The sequence below is a fragment of the Erythranthe guttata genome, chromosome 14 (genome assembly GCF_056151865.1).
Source record: "Erythranthe guttata isolate IM_541 chromosome 14, IM_541, whole genome shotgun sequence".
Classification (NCBI taxonomy): domain Eukaryota; kingdom Viridiplantae; phylum Streptophyta; class Magnoliopsida; order Lamiales; family Phrymaceae; genus Erythranthe; species Erythranthe guttata.
The window spans coordinates 25,771,146-25,784,813 of record NC_142546.1 but is presented as its reverse complement, the minus strand read 5'-3'; the positions used below and the strand labels follow the sequence as shown (position 1 = coordinate 25,784,813).

The 13,668-nt window shown below is 33.3% G+C and overlaps 4 protein-coding genes across 5 annotated transcripts; 1 reads left to right on the top strand and 3 right to left on the bottom strand.

Annotated features, from left to right (window-relative positions):
* Positions 1–2,348: 2,348 nt before the first annotated feature.
* On the bottom strand, positions 2,349–3,361 carry LOC105958958 (vacuolar iron transporter homolog 4). The gene has a single exon (XM_012982957.2). It carries the CDS (start codon positions 3,178–3,180, stop codon positions 2,518–2,520), a length of 663 nt encoding a protein of 220 aa, XP_012838411.1. The 5' UTR covers positions 3,181–3,361; the 3' UTR covers positions 2,349–2,517.
* A 988-nt stretch (positions 3,362–4,349) lies between these two features.
* On the bottom strand, positions 4,350–6,261 carry LOC105959632 (actin-11). Of its 2 annotated transcripts, XM_088814174.1 has the most exons (5): positions 6,144–6,261; positions 5,957–6,045; positions 5,426–5,810; positions 4,709–5,328; positions 4,350–4,606 (listed from the first exon to the last, which is right to left on the bottom strand). In XM_088814174.1, exons 2-5 carry the CDS (start codon positions 6,023–6,025, stop codon positions 4,526–4,528), a joined length of 1,155 nt encoding a protein of 384 aa, XP_088670300.1. In that variant the 5' UTR covers positions 6,026–6,045; positions 6,144–6,261; the 3' UTR covers positions 4,350–4,525. The 2 variants fall into 2 exon arrangements, with proteins under 2 accessions (XP_088670300.1, XP_088670301.1); XM_088814175.1 differs by lacking the exon at positions 4,350–4,606 and having other exon boundaries at positions 4,673–5,328.
* Positions 6,262–7,304: 1,043 nt separating this feature from the next.
* LOC148765536 (actin-like) lies at positions 7,305–8,718 on the bottom strand. Its single transcript, XM_088814177.1, has 3 exons — positions 8,335–8,718; positions 7,605–8,239; positions 7,305–7,501 (listed from the first exon to the last, which is right to left on the bottom strand). The coding sequence occupies exons 1-3, from the start codon at positions 8,603–8,605 to the stop codon at positions 7,421–7,423; spliced, it is 987 nt and encodes a 328-aa protein (XP_088670303.1). The 5' UTR covers positions 8,606–8,718; the 3' UTR covers positions 7,305–7,420.
* Positions 8,719–10,171: 1,453 nt separating this feature from the next.
* LOC148765535 (transcription factor VIP1-like) lies at positions 10,172–12,124 on the top strand. Its single transcript, XM_088813922.1, has 4 exons — positions 10,172–10,907; positions 11,235–11,367; positions 11,534–11,618; positions 11,779–12,124. Exons 1-4 carry the CDS (start codon positions 10,375–10,377, stop codon positions 11,913–11,915), a joined length of 888 nt encoding a protein of 295 aa, XP_088670048.1. The 5' UTR covers positions 10,172–10,374; the 3' UTR covers positions 11,916–12,124.
* The last annotated feature ends 1,544 nt before the right edge of the window (positions 12,125–13,668 follow it).

The following is a 13,668-nucleotide window of genomic DNA, read 5'->3' as shown; positions in this document are numbered from 1 at the left end:
GGAAATGGTTTTTTTGAGTTTTTGATTATTTGGTATTTAAGAAAGAAAATAGTATTTGTAATATTTTTTTGGTTTTAATTTCATTAAGGGTATTAAAGTAATTTACAATTAATTATTTATTTTTTATTTTTTTGGTATTCAAGTAAGCAAAAATTGGGATTTGAAATAGTGATCCCCTTAAACTATAGTGGTGGTAACACTTACCCCCTTAAAGTTACAAATGTAACACTTACCCCCCTCATTAATGAATTTAATGATAAACTTTGACTTTGAATGATGTGGCATTTTTTCTTCCCAATTTGTCCTTCTAGCTATTATATTGATGCATATATAATAAAATATTTTCAATATTATATCAAAAACTAAAATTTATAAAATATAATAATTATTAAAAAAATATTTTGATTTATGTTTAACTCCACATTTTAATTACTATAGACCCTAATATAAATAAAAATCTCAATATTTTAAAAAATATATAAAATACGTTAAACATTCGCAAGAAAAGAATATTCAAGACTTAAATGGCCAATTTTTTCATAATAATTATTGATTTGAAAATTTATTTAAGTTACTTAAATATAAATTTTAATAAAATAATATTTAAGTATTTAGACGTTTAAATTATAATTTCTTATTAACTTTTGAATACATTTTGTGATTCTCAAAGTAAAAAGTGAGATGATTATATTAGAGTCATATACGCATTAAAATAACTATATAAACTATAAAATTATAATTACAATTCGAATAATCGTTAACTTTTTATTAGCTACAAATGAACACAAGGTAAAACAAAAATAAACTAAAATTCAATTTTTTTCATTCATAAATTTACAATATTGAAATAATAAAATTAAGTTTTGGCAAAGTTGCCGAATTTTTTATTATTACATATTCATTATTTATTTAATGGCTAGAAGGACAATTTGGGAAGAAAAAATGCCACATCATTCAAAGTCAAAGTTATATCTTTAAATTCATTAATGAGGGGGGTAAGTGTTACATTTGTAACTTTAAGGGGGTAAGTGTTACCACCCTTAGGGCATCTGTAGTGCTCTCACCAAAAAATCCTCCCTAAACAATGGGGTCCACATGCCACCTACTCAATTTACCCTCTCCCTAAAAAGTGGGACCCACATTTAACACTCCCTACAAAAAAAGTCCTTTAGTACTACACATTTATACTCCATAAAAATTTACTACATATCTTAAACAATAATAAAATATTCATGAATTAAATATAATATTTGAATTTTTTTATTTAATTACATTAAATTTCGTATAAAATTTCTTATTAATTTAATTAAATATTATATTATTTTAATATTTTTATTACGTTGTAATATGTATTATTTTATTTTATTCGGATCTATATTTATATTAATAATATTTAAGAAGAAGAGAACAAAATAAATGTTTTTTTATCTATAAATCTAAATGTAATATTTATTTTACTATTAATATTAAATCAAATGAAATTTAATATTGTAATACATAAAAAAACATATAATATAATTAAATAATAAAATAGAATAAAACATTACTTAACAAAAAAACAAATATATATATATATATATATATATATATATATATATATATATATATATATATATATAATCAATTTAATAAAATAGAATTAAACATTACTTAAAAAATATTATAATCAAATAATAAAAGAATTAAACATTATTAAACAAAAAGGAAAAAAAAAAAAGAATAAGAGGAACACGGTTTTTACTTTTTACATGCACACAATTCAATGAATCTCCATTAAAATAATGTATATGGACCCACATCACCTCCCAAAACAAGTTTTATCTGCAGGGAGTAAATTAGGGACTCCCTGTCCACGTGGCATGTTTGGGGAAGAAAATTAAACCCACTAGAGCACATAAAACTCCCTATATTTTTGGGAGTTGACAAAAACACTCAATTGGTGTTCCACTACAGATGCCCTTATAGTTTAAGGGTGCAAACTGTATTTAGCCCTAAAGTAATACTAGAGTTAATTAATTTTAGACCCCCATCGAGATATTGCTATACAAAATGCCCCCTCTACTTCTCATAATTATCTCTATCTCCCTTCTGAGTTCACATGTTTACTTTGTTACCCCCTTCTTTTAGGACTTTGGATGAAATTTGATAATACAACAAAAACATATCATGAATTTCCAATTTTACCCACGATCTCAAATATTTACTCTTTTTTTTTTTTGTTATATGGTCAATTTGTTAATTTATCCTCTGCTTTTTACTTGTTTAATTTATTATTTTTACAAGAATTTTATTGAAGATATGTTTGTCTTATAATATTTTTCTTTGGGTTTTGCAACAAAACAAAGGGGTAGGGAACATTGTGTAATTACACAATCTTAGAGGGGTCTATCCGTAATTAACCCATAATAATATAATACGTGGATATGCATGATACTACTAGTTGATCCAAATATCAACTTATTACATACAAAATGAGAAAATTATAAAACATTATATTAAAAATAAAATACAAAAAATCTAAAGGCCCCTGGATCCAATTAACTTTGTCAAACCAAAAGTTATAGCCATCGCAAACCACCCGCCAAGCAAAACCCTAGCCGAAGACTTCACCACCGGCGCCCTACCTAACGCCGCCCCCAACCACCCAAAAACCATCAGCGCCACCGTCACCGCCGCCACCACCACCCCAACCCTCACCCTATACTCCCTAATAAACGACGCAGCTAGCATCGGGACCATCGCGCCAGCTGTAAACGCAAGCGCCGACGCTGCAGCCGCCTGAACCGGGTTAGGCAAACCCTCCTCATTTTCACAACCGCCGTCGTCGACGCCGCCGCCGACGACGGCGGCAGCCTTTTGCTTCTCTCTCTTCATCTGGGACACTTCGATGTCGAGCTGTGAGTAAACGGAGACAAACTCTCCGATGGCCATTGAACAAGCTCCGGCAACCAGTCCGGCGAAACCCGTCAGAATCATGGCCTTGATGTCTTGTTTCACAGCTCCGACGCCCATCATCAGAGACGCCGTCGAGACTAGGCCGTCGTTGGCTCCAAGAACGGCGGCGCGCAGCCACTGGGATCTTTTCGAGTAGTCGAATTCTTGGTTTTCTTCCAACTGCCGACCGGTTTCGACGGCGAGAGGAAATCTGGCGGCGGCGTTTGTTTGGTTAGAGGAAGTCATGGGAATATATATAATTATATATATATGTATATGAGAATTAATAATGTTATTACAAAATCGGATTAGGGCAAATGAGTTTAGTTTGAGTGTGGTGAGCACACGCCTTCAGATGCTCGAAATTTATAGAAGGAGAAAGAATATCCGATTCTGCACTCTGCAATATTTCAAAAGTTTTATTATTATTAATAAAATAATAATATGTATTTAATCAAGAATGAAGGAGCAGACCTAATTTGTGGCACTTCATCACTACTAGTTGGGCAACAATAAATAATAATAATTGAAAATAATGGATTGCTGAAGAGGAAACCACTGATAAAGATTTAAAAGAAAAAAATAAAAAAAGGATAAAGTTAAAAAAATATTAAGTAAGTTACGACCACTCCTGAGGTAAGATCAAATTACAAAAAAAATCCCTCATGTTTGGATAATTATAATCATCTCCTCAACTACGAATCTTTTTACACGTTCATCTTTCTGGTCTCAAATTTAACAAAATTTTCTATGCTCTGTGAAATGTTCTCTTATTCTTACTTGTTTTGTGTAAAAATGCAGTTTCTGATAGATCACAATCTTATATTTACAAGTGAAGAGACGCATCTTACGATGATCATATTTGTTTCAAAATTTGGAGCTCGAATGGGGTAAAACGAGTCGAGTACAAACTGGAGAATATTCCACATAACCTAGAAGATTTCACTAAATTTGACACCACGGGGGTGTACATGTAAAAAGATTCATAGTCGATGGGTAATTGTAATTACCCATACATGAGGGATTTTTTTGTAATTTAACATTATCTCAGGAGTTACCCGTAATTTACCCAAAATTATTACAATTTTATATATAAATGGGAAGGAGTGTGGATTCCACACGAAAGCCACCAACATTGGATTTAACACTCCATTGTTAAACATCATTTGGACCAGGTGATTAGTATTAGGTTGTGTTGTACTAATTAATTTGATATAAAATCATGTATTATTACACATCATATAATATTATTTAATCTGAAATGTTATATAAGATGATATTTAATATGTTTATTAAGGAATTGAACGGGGCTTTTGGACATAGGCCCATAGGAATTTGGTTATGTCTAACTAAGTAAACAGCTGGCTTCTGCTGATATTTAAGCATAATATTTCAAAAATAACAAAAAACAGAAATAATATTTTGTAAATAGATTAAAAAACACATTGTTTTCCCAAATCAATAATTAATTTCGGAAACAAATAATTAATTTATTTTATTTCTTCTCACCACACAAATTCAGTTCACAACTTAAAAAAAAAAAAAAAAAAAAAACAATACCAAATTAATTAGAAAGAAACATACATATAATTCAGGCAAATACATTAGTGGAACACTTCCTGTGAACAATTTCATAACCAGATTCCTCATACTCTCCCTTTGTGATCCACATCTGCACATTGAAAAATTAAAATAAATAAATAAATAATAATAATAAAAAAAAAAAAAATTGGAATATTCATACTAGTACTAACAACCATAAAATTGCACAAACCTTTTGGAAAATATCAATTGATGCAAGAACTGAGCCACCAATCCAAACAGTGTACTTCCTCTCAGGTGGTGCAACGACCTCAATCGTCGTTCCTCCCGGGGCAAGGCCCGTAATTTCCTTTCTCAAACGATCTTCAAAACCGCTAAACATAGTGGACCCACCACTCAGCACAATGGTTCCGTAAAGATCCTTCCGTTTATCCACATCGCATTTCATAATCGATTCATAAACCGCCTCGTGAATTCCGGAAGCTTCCACTCCGATCAACGAAGGCTTAAACAGAACTTCCGCACAACGGAACCTCTCGGAGCCTACCGTAATTACTTGTCCGTCAGGCAACTCATAACTCTTGTCCACGGAAGATGGAATATTATTTGCAGTCTCCGATTCTTCCTCGAAATCCAACGCCACGTAAGCAATTTTCTCCTTTATGTCATGCACAATTTCGCGATGCACATTTGTGGTGAACACGTAACCTCTCTCATCAGCCAAAAACTTTACGAGATAATTAGTGATATCACGACCAGCGAAATCCAACGGCACTATAGCTTCCGTAAGCGTCTGGCCCTCGTAAACCGGAACAACATTGGTCACTCCATCACCGGAATCGAGCACTATACCTATATATATTCACGAGTGTATTTAAATAATTCATTATTATAACATGATATATTTTACATTGAGGCTATATACACGCACGCGCGCGCGCGTACGTACCGGTTGTCCAACCAGTAGCAATGAGTGAAAGGAAGGCTTGAATAGCGACGTACATGGCGGGCACGTTGAATGTCTCGAACATGATTTCGGTCATTTTCTCTCTGTTTGCTTTGAAGTTGAGCGGAATTTCGGTGAGCAAAACAGAGTGTTCTTCGGGGGCGACACGGAGCTCGTTGTAAAATACGTGATGCCAAATCTTTTCCATGTCATCCCAATTATTTACGACACCGCGTTCAATTGGATGTGTCAGTGTAAGAACATCCATTTCATACATAGCATCATCTCCGACGTAAACATCCTTTAGCCCCGTCACAATTGGATGACGTGGACGTCCGATTGTGGTAGGGAAAGCTGTCTTCGGTGCATCATCTCCAGCAAAGCCAACCTGTATACAGGGCACAAAATATATATATACACACCGAGCGAATATTCGATGATTTTTTTTTTAGAAAAACAGAAAAACGTACGGTCGATAATATATGCACGTTGCGAAATATTCGATGAATATTTAGGAAGCACGATAAAAATTACCTTCATCATGCGAGTGCCATTATCAATAATAAGGGGTGATTGATTAATATCATGTTCTCCATCAGCCATCTTCTTGTATTATTTATGATCTATAAAAATAAAATATCATAATTAGGAAATAAACTTTATTTGCTTAGAAATAATAAGTTGAAGTAATTAAAGTTTTTGGATTAGATAATAAAGTCACCTTTAATTTGATTGGAGGCTTGGAGCCAATTATCCGATCCTGTAATTAGCAGCAGATAATGTCAAAAGTTGTACAAAAGAATGATGAATATGAGAGAGAGAGAGAGAGAGAGAGATAGAGTCCTATATATATATATATATATATATATATATATATATATATATATATATATATATATATATATATATATATATATATATCTGCTGCTGCAAAACATGTTTAAGGAAACTATAATGTATAATGAAATAACGTTGACATGAAAATGCAAATGAAAATATGCATTTATGACGTGACGAGCAATTATCATTTAACCGTTGACTGTAAATTAAAGAAAATGTCAACTAAGAAAATGTCAAGTAGCTAGCATTATTGTTGTAAATTAAAGAAATGTATGTAGAATATGAACAGTTCACTTTGAACCAGCAATAATAATATTCAATAACATATAATATTAGTAATTTGTTAAAGAATCAATAGAGTTATCAAGTAGGGGTATTCAAACTTTAAACCACCATTTACATACTACAAAATAGAAAATTTTTAATTCCAAAAGAGTAATCAAGGAAGGTTTCTATTTTGATAATTAAACTCTTGGGATATAAATATACTTGCTGGAAATTGAGTTATAAAAAATGTAACCACCTAAACATCTAATTACATGTTGACATGTGGCAATTACAACTAAAATCATCCATAAACTTCCAATTGATAATTAATTTGACAACCATGGTGGGAGTAAATGAATTTTAAAAATATTAAAATATTATCTCAAATATCAAATGAATATTTGATAACTTAAATTTGATGTCTTACATTGGAGTTGCTCTTATTATTATAACGTTTAACTATCCGCATGAAATATCAACAAACTTTGATAATCATTAAATAGCCCCTAAACTTGCCAATTGTATCATAGTTAAGTGGATGGTTAATTATAATTACCCAAACATGAGGAGTTTTGTCATAATTTGACCTTAATTCGGGGGTATACGTAATTTATCCTAGGTAATTTATTTTACATACATTTTGATACAATTCCCTGTTTACAGTTTACACATTAAAGAAAAAAACATGCGCATTTTTGCTAAGGTTATTACATTACAAGTCCATTATTTAAGAGGTGTGGTACTTAGGAACTTATAACTTATAAGTTATAACTTCCAATTCCAGTTCACACCTCTTTTATTTATTCCCACACAAATTCAACTCACAAGTCACAATCAACAACTGAATAAATCTCAAATTACAAATTATTTACTCCTAATTAAGAAACATATTCAGGCAAACTCATTAGTGGAACACTTCCTATGTACAATTTCATGACCAAATTCCTCATACTCTGCGTTTGTTATCAACATCTGCACATATTAAATATTGCCAATTATTTATATTACAACCACTACAACAAAACAACACAAGTAAATTAAAAAAGAAAAAAAATAAGCGAAAAATTGCACGCACCTGTTGAAAAATATCGAGTGATGCAAGAATTGATCCACCAATCCAAACACTAGAGGTCCTCTCAGGCGGAGCGACAACCTTAATCCTCGTTCCGCTCGGAGCAAGACCGGTTATTTCCTTGCTCAAACGATCCGCAAAACCAGGTAACAAAGTGGACCCACCACTTAGCACAATGTTTCCATATAACTCCTTGCGTATATCCACATCGCATTCCGCAATCGAGTTATAAATCATCTCGTGGATTCCGGAAGCTTCCGTTCCGACCAACCAAGGCTGGAACAAAACTTCCCCACAACAGAACCTCTCGGAACCCACCGTGATCACGTGTCCATCAGGCAACTCGTAACTCTTCTCCAGTGCGGAAGATGGACTATTTTTTTTATTATTAATATTATTATCTGCAGCCTTCAATTCTTCGTCGAAATCCAATGCCACGTAAGCAAGTTTCTCCTTTACGCCACGCACAATTTCCCGTTGTTTGAACACGTAGCCTCTCTCATCACCCAAAATCTTCCTTAGATAATCAGTGATATCATGACCGGCCAAATTCAAAGGCGAAATAGCTTTTGTGATCGTCTGTCCCTCGTAAACAGGAACAACGTTGGTCACACCGTCACCAGAATCGAGCACTATACCTGTACTCATTCAAGATTAAGATTAACGAATATATTTACATAAAATTATTTCGAGCTTCTGATAGTTATACATATACACAGACATATATATATACCGGTTGTTCGACCACTAGCATAGAGTGAAAGGACAGCCTGGATAGCAACATACATAGCTGGCACATTGAAGGTCTCGAACATGATTTCGGTCATTTTCTCTCTCTTCGACATACGGTTGAAAGGTATTTCTGTAAGAAGAACAGGGTGCTCTTCGGGATCGACACAAAGCTCGTTGTAAAACGCGTGATGCCAAATTTTCTCCATGTCATCCCAATTATTTATGACACCGCGTCCGATTGGATATTTCAGTGTAAGAATTTCCCTTTTCATTAGAGCTTCATCTCCGACATAAAAATCTTTTTGCCCCCCGGTCACAATTGGATGATCAGGATGCCCGATTATGCTCCGGAAAATTGACCTTGGGTCATCTTCACCTGCGAAACCAGCCTATATATACGACACATTACACTGAGCGATATTCGATGATTCTTTTTTTTTTTTTTGAACAAAAAACAGCCGATGATTCAAATACAATTAAGTAGCAATATATAATGAATAGATTTATTAATACAGTATTTAACGTTCTAAAATCAAAGGTCTCACCTTCATCGTGTGAGAGCCATTATCAATAACAAGGGGTTGAATATCCTCATCTCCATTAGCCGCCATCTCGTATTAATTATGATCTATAACACTTTGATTTAACTATTAATTACGGGATCCTGTAATTAGCAGATATAAATTATAATTGTTAGATGGAGAGTGAGGGAAATTGGAATCGTCCTATATCAAAACACGTTTTAAGGCAAACACGAAATGCAAATTAAAAGTCGCATTAATTAATTTATGACGTGATCACGAGCAATTATCAACCTTCTTACTGAAACAACTATACACTAAAAAAATGTCAACTAGCATTATTGTACTATGTGTAAAGAAATGTCAAATGTGTAGAATATTATATGGAAACTTCACTTTTAAAGGGACTTGTTTTTTACGGTTTAAAAATTGCTATTTACAGTTTATAACAAAAAAATACTTTATCTCTCTAAAATCTCAAAAATTTTCAAAAAAAATCAAAAACCCCCCAAACGCGTAAAAGCCCAACTTGGGCGCCCATTCATGCAGTGCACGCCCAAGTTGGGCATGCAAGCTGCATTTGGGCGCCCGAGTTGGGCGTCCAATGCAATTTTTTTTTATTGAACGCCCTACAAATTGATTTGTAGGGCTTTTTAACATGAAATTGGTTCCGTAATTGACCTACCCAATGCATATTTTACACATAAAAGAGTCAAAATTACCTCAAAAAATCGAAGCCCAACCCTTCTTCAAGTTTGATTTCGAATTTTTGAATTTTTTTTTGCTATTTGCAGTTTGGGGGGTTTTTGGATTTTTTGGGAAGTTTTGGGGTTTTAGAGAAATAAAATGTTTTTTGTTATATACCGTAAATAACAATTTTCAAATCGTAAAAAACATTTCATCTTTTAAACCAGCAACTATAATAATAATATTCCATATATTTCTAATTGGTTATCAATACTATTTAACCGTTAATAAATATTTTGTATCCGCATCAGGTATCTATAAACTTTGATAATCATTAAATAGCCCCTAAACTATGCCAATTGTATCAATTTACCCCCTTAAAGAAAATAAAAATTAACAAATGAAATGGGCTTCTCTTCTTATACTCTTTCGGGCCAGGCCCATAAAATATTAAGAAAGAACAGCCAGTAGGCCCATCATCAAACCCCCAAAATTGGACGAATCCGAATTCAATTTTGCAACTGTAAAATATGACGAACCCTTTCTCAAAAAAAATAAAAAATAAAAAATAAATAAAAAATTCACGAACCCTAAAAACAAATAAAATCAATTGGAAAGGGAAAGAATAGAAGAAACGCAGACAGAGGGCCTTGTTTTTCCTTCCACATGGATCTTGCGTATAAACATGGTGACGTGGGTCCCACTTCCCACCTCAATTTTCTCCCAAATGTTCAAATTATCAACTCCCCACCTAAAAACCCACTTCAACAACAATCTTTTCCTCATTTAAATCAAATCAATTTTTATTTTTTCACGCAATACATACTGATCAGATGATGGACCTCCAATTCGCCGGAAAGCCCATACCCGCAGCCCGGTGCCTTCCGGGTCGGGCTGACCTGGACCAGATGCCCGACACACCCACCCGCCGAGCCCAACACCGCCGGGCCCAGTCGGAGACCTTCTTCCGATTCCCCGACATCGACGACATCTTCCTCGACGACGTCGTTGCTGAACTCAACCTTGACCTCACCCCTGCACCGCCGCCTCTCCTCTCCGGTGGACCTCCTCCGCCGCCCCAGCCCTCCAAAACCAACGAAACCAGACCCGGAGCTCATTTAAGGAGCCTGTCCATGGACGCCGACTTTTTTGATGGGCTTAAATTGGACGGTCAGCCGCCGCAGGCGGCGGCGGCGGCGGCGGCGGCCGGGGAAGTGGGTCCGGGGCAGAGGAGGCACAGGCATAGCAATTCGATGGATGGGTATTCGAGTGGGACTTCGTCGGAGGTTGATTCTATGGCGAAGAAAGCCATGGCTGCCGATAGGCTCGCCGAGCTAGCCTTGATTGACCCTAAAAGAGCAAAAAGGTTTGACCTTTATATATCTACTCTTCTTCTTGCGTTGACTTTTTTAAATGAACTTAATTACATTAACCAAGATTACTTATTCGTGCTTGAATTATATATATGAATTTGTGCACAAGAGACTTCTTCTTATATGTCACGTGTTGAAGCATTAACCGATAATCGAGTCGAATATTTCGATTTCAAGGAACATTGATCACTAGATTATATGTATTTTGATTATTGTTCGAAGCGCTTGTTATTAGAAGTTTTAGTGTTCACATTTGATTGTCGCGTGCATAAACGTAAATTTTTGAAGTGGGATAAAGGAAATGGTTGATTTCTTTGTAGGATTCTTGCAAATAGACAATCTGCGGCACGATCAAAAGAGCGAAAAATCCATTACACGAGCGAGCTGGAAAGGAAAGTTCAGATACTGCAGACCGAAGCAACCACACTATCTGCTCAGATCACTTTGCTCCAGGTTTGCTTGCTTTACTTTTTCCGGCCTTCATAATTAATAAATTTAGGTATTTGGAAACTCTTGTAATTGCCCGGAAAAAAAAATTGAGAGATAGAAACGCGCATTCATACATTTTCAATAAGTTTATGGTAGACGAGCATTTACTATTTTTCAATAAATAATGCAGAGAGATACAGGTGGATTGACAGCTGAGAACAAGGAACTCAAACTAAAGTTGCAGGCTATGGAGCAGCAAGCACACCTCCGAGATGGTACATACATACATATATATATATATATATACACACACACACACACACACACACACACACACACACACACATCTTATGGTGTTTGTGTCGGTCAAGTTCTCGTGTATGGGATAATTTTCTGCAGTGCATAATTTCTTCACGTTTTCTTTTTTCTAAAAAGCTCTGAATGAAGCACTGAGGAACGAACTGCAGAGGCTGAAGATTGCAGCTGGCGAAATTCCGAGTGCCGATAACGGAAACAACATAGGATTAATATCTCACAATTACTTTCGTAACCACCAGCCACATCAGCAGTAAATTCTTGGGAGGCCAACAACAACAACAACCCTAGATTCAATTGCGAGGATTTCAATCAGATCTATGGTTTCTTGACTTTTAAAATCCTCGGTTTCTTCTCGATATTCGTATTTTCTTGTATACGAAAAAAACAAATGCTCTTGTATATATATAATTATATATATATGTGTATATCAGCTCAAGTTTGTGATGAATGTTTGCTCATATCAGGCCCTTGTATAATTATATATATATATATATATATATATATAAATCTTTTTTTTTTTTTTTTTTTACCAACAGTATTTTTTCGACACATACCTGTCGAAATTTGGAGAATTTTCGACAGGTAGGTGTCGAATTTTGTTTTTTTCTTTTTTTTTTTTTTTTTCGACACGTTGGTGTCGAAAATTGACCAAAAAATCGACCTGTATGTGTCGAAAATTGCCGACGGGTTTCAAAAAAAAAAACTTCAAAATCGACTTCGAAGCTCAAAAAAGACATCGATACTTACATTAATGTGTTCTCCTTTCATATATACTACCATATTATTGTCTTATAAGTCAATTTTATACGTTTTGTGATGTTTTAATTTCTTTAGTTTTGAGATTTTTTAGAAGGGTTTGTTGTGAGGAAGATTTTTTAGAAGGGTTTTTGGGGAGGGAGAAGAAGGAGGTGGAGGAGGTGAGGGGTTAGTGAGTAAGGAGGGAAATGTTTTTTTGAGTTTTTGATTATTTGGTATTTAAGAAAGAAAATAGTATTTGTAATATTTTTTTGGTTTTAATTTCATTAAGGGTATTAAAGTAATTTACAATTAATTATTTATTTTTTATTTTTTTGGTATTCAAGTAAGCAAAAATTGAGATTTGAAATAGTGATCCCCTTAAACTATAGTGGTGGTAACACTTACCCCCTTAAAGTTACAAATGTAACACTTACCCCCCTCATTAATGAATTTAATGATAAACTTTGACTTTGAATGATGTGACATTTTTTCTTCCCAATTTGTCCTTCTAGCTATTATATTGATGCATATATAATAAAATATTTTCAATATTATATCAAAAACTAAAATTTATAAAATATAATAATTATTAAAAAAATATTTTGATTTATGTTTAACTCCACATTTTAATTACTATAGACCCTAATATAAATAAAAATCTCAATATTTTAAAAAATATATAAAATACGTTAAACATTCGCAAGAAAAGAATATTCAAGACTTAAATGGCCAATTTTTTTATAATAATTATTGATTTGAAAATTTATTTAAGTTACTTAAATATAAATTTTAATAAAATAATATTTAAGTATTTAGACGTTTAAATTATAATTTCTTATTAACTTTTGAATACATTTTGTGATTCTCAAAGTAAAAAGTGAGATGATTATATTAGAGTCATATACGCATTAAAATAACTATATAAACTATAAAATTATAATTACAATTCGAATAATCGTTAACTTTTTATTAGCTACAAATGAACACAAGGTAAAACAAAAATAAACTAAAATTCAATTTTTTTCATTCATAAATTTACAATATTGAAATAATAAAATTAAGTTTTGGCAAAGTTGCCGAATTTTTTATTATTACATATTCATTATTTATTTAATGGCTAGAAGGACAATTTGGGAAGAAAAAATGCCACATCATTCAAAGTCAAAGTTATATCTTTAAATTCATTAATGAGGGGGGTAAGTGTTACATTTGTAACTTTAAGGGGGTAAGTGTTACCACCCTTAGGGCATCTGTAGTGCTCTCACCAAA

Excerpts from the sequence above, each read along its gene's own strand:
- LOC105958958 (XM_012982957.2), bottom strand. The coding sequence starts at position 3,180 with ATGACTTCCTCTAACCAAACAAACGCCGCCGCCAGATTTCCTCTCGCC.
- LOC105959632 (XM_088814174.1), bottom strand. The coding sequence starts at position 6,025 with ATGGCTGATGGAGAACATGATATTAATCAATCACCCCTTATTATTGAT. Across the intron at positions 5,811-5,956 it reads ATGGCACTCGCATGATGAAG|GTTGGCTTTGCTGGAGATGA; the intron begins GTAATTTTTATC and ends CCCTGTATACAG. Across the intron at positions 4,607-4,708 it reads CAATTGATATTTTCCAAAAG|ATGTGGATCACAAAGGGAGA; the intron begins GTTTGTGCAATT and ends TTCAATGTGCAG.
- LOC148765536 (XM_088814177.1), bottom strand. The coding sequence starts at position 8,605 with ATGAAAAGGGAAATTCTTACACTGAAATATCCAATCGGACGCGGTGTC. Across the intron at positions 8,240-8,334 it reads TGCTAGTGGTCGAACAACCG|GTATAGTGCTCGATTCTGGT; the intron begins GTATATATATAT and ends GAATGAGTACAG. Across the intron at positions 7,502-7,604 it reads CACTCGATATTTTTCAACAG|ATGTTGATAACAAACGCAGA; the intron begins GTGCGTGCAATT and ends TAATATGTGCAG.
- LOC148765535 (XM_088813922.1), top strand. The coding sequence starts at position 10,375 with ATGATGGACCTCCAATTCGCCGGAAAGCCCATACCCGCAGCCCGGTGC. Across the intron at positions 11,368-11,533 it reads CTCAGATCACTTTGCTCCAG|AGAGATACAGGTGGATTGAC; the intron begins GTTTGCTTGCTT and ends TAAATAATGCAG. Across the intron at positions 11,619-11,778 it reads GCAAGCACACCTCCGAGATG|CTCTGAATGAAGCACTGAGG; the intron begins GTACATACATAC and ends TTTTCTAAAAAG.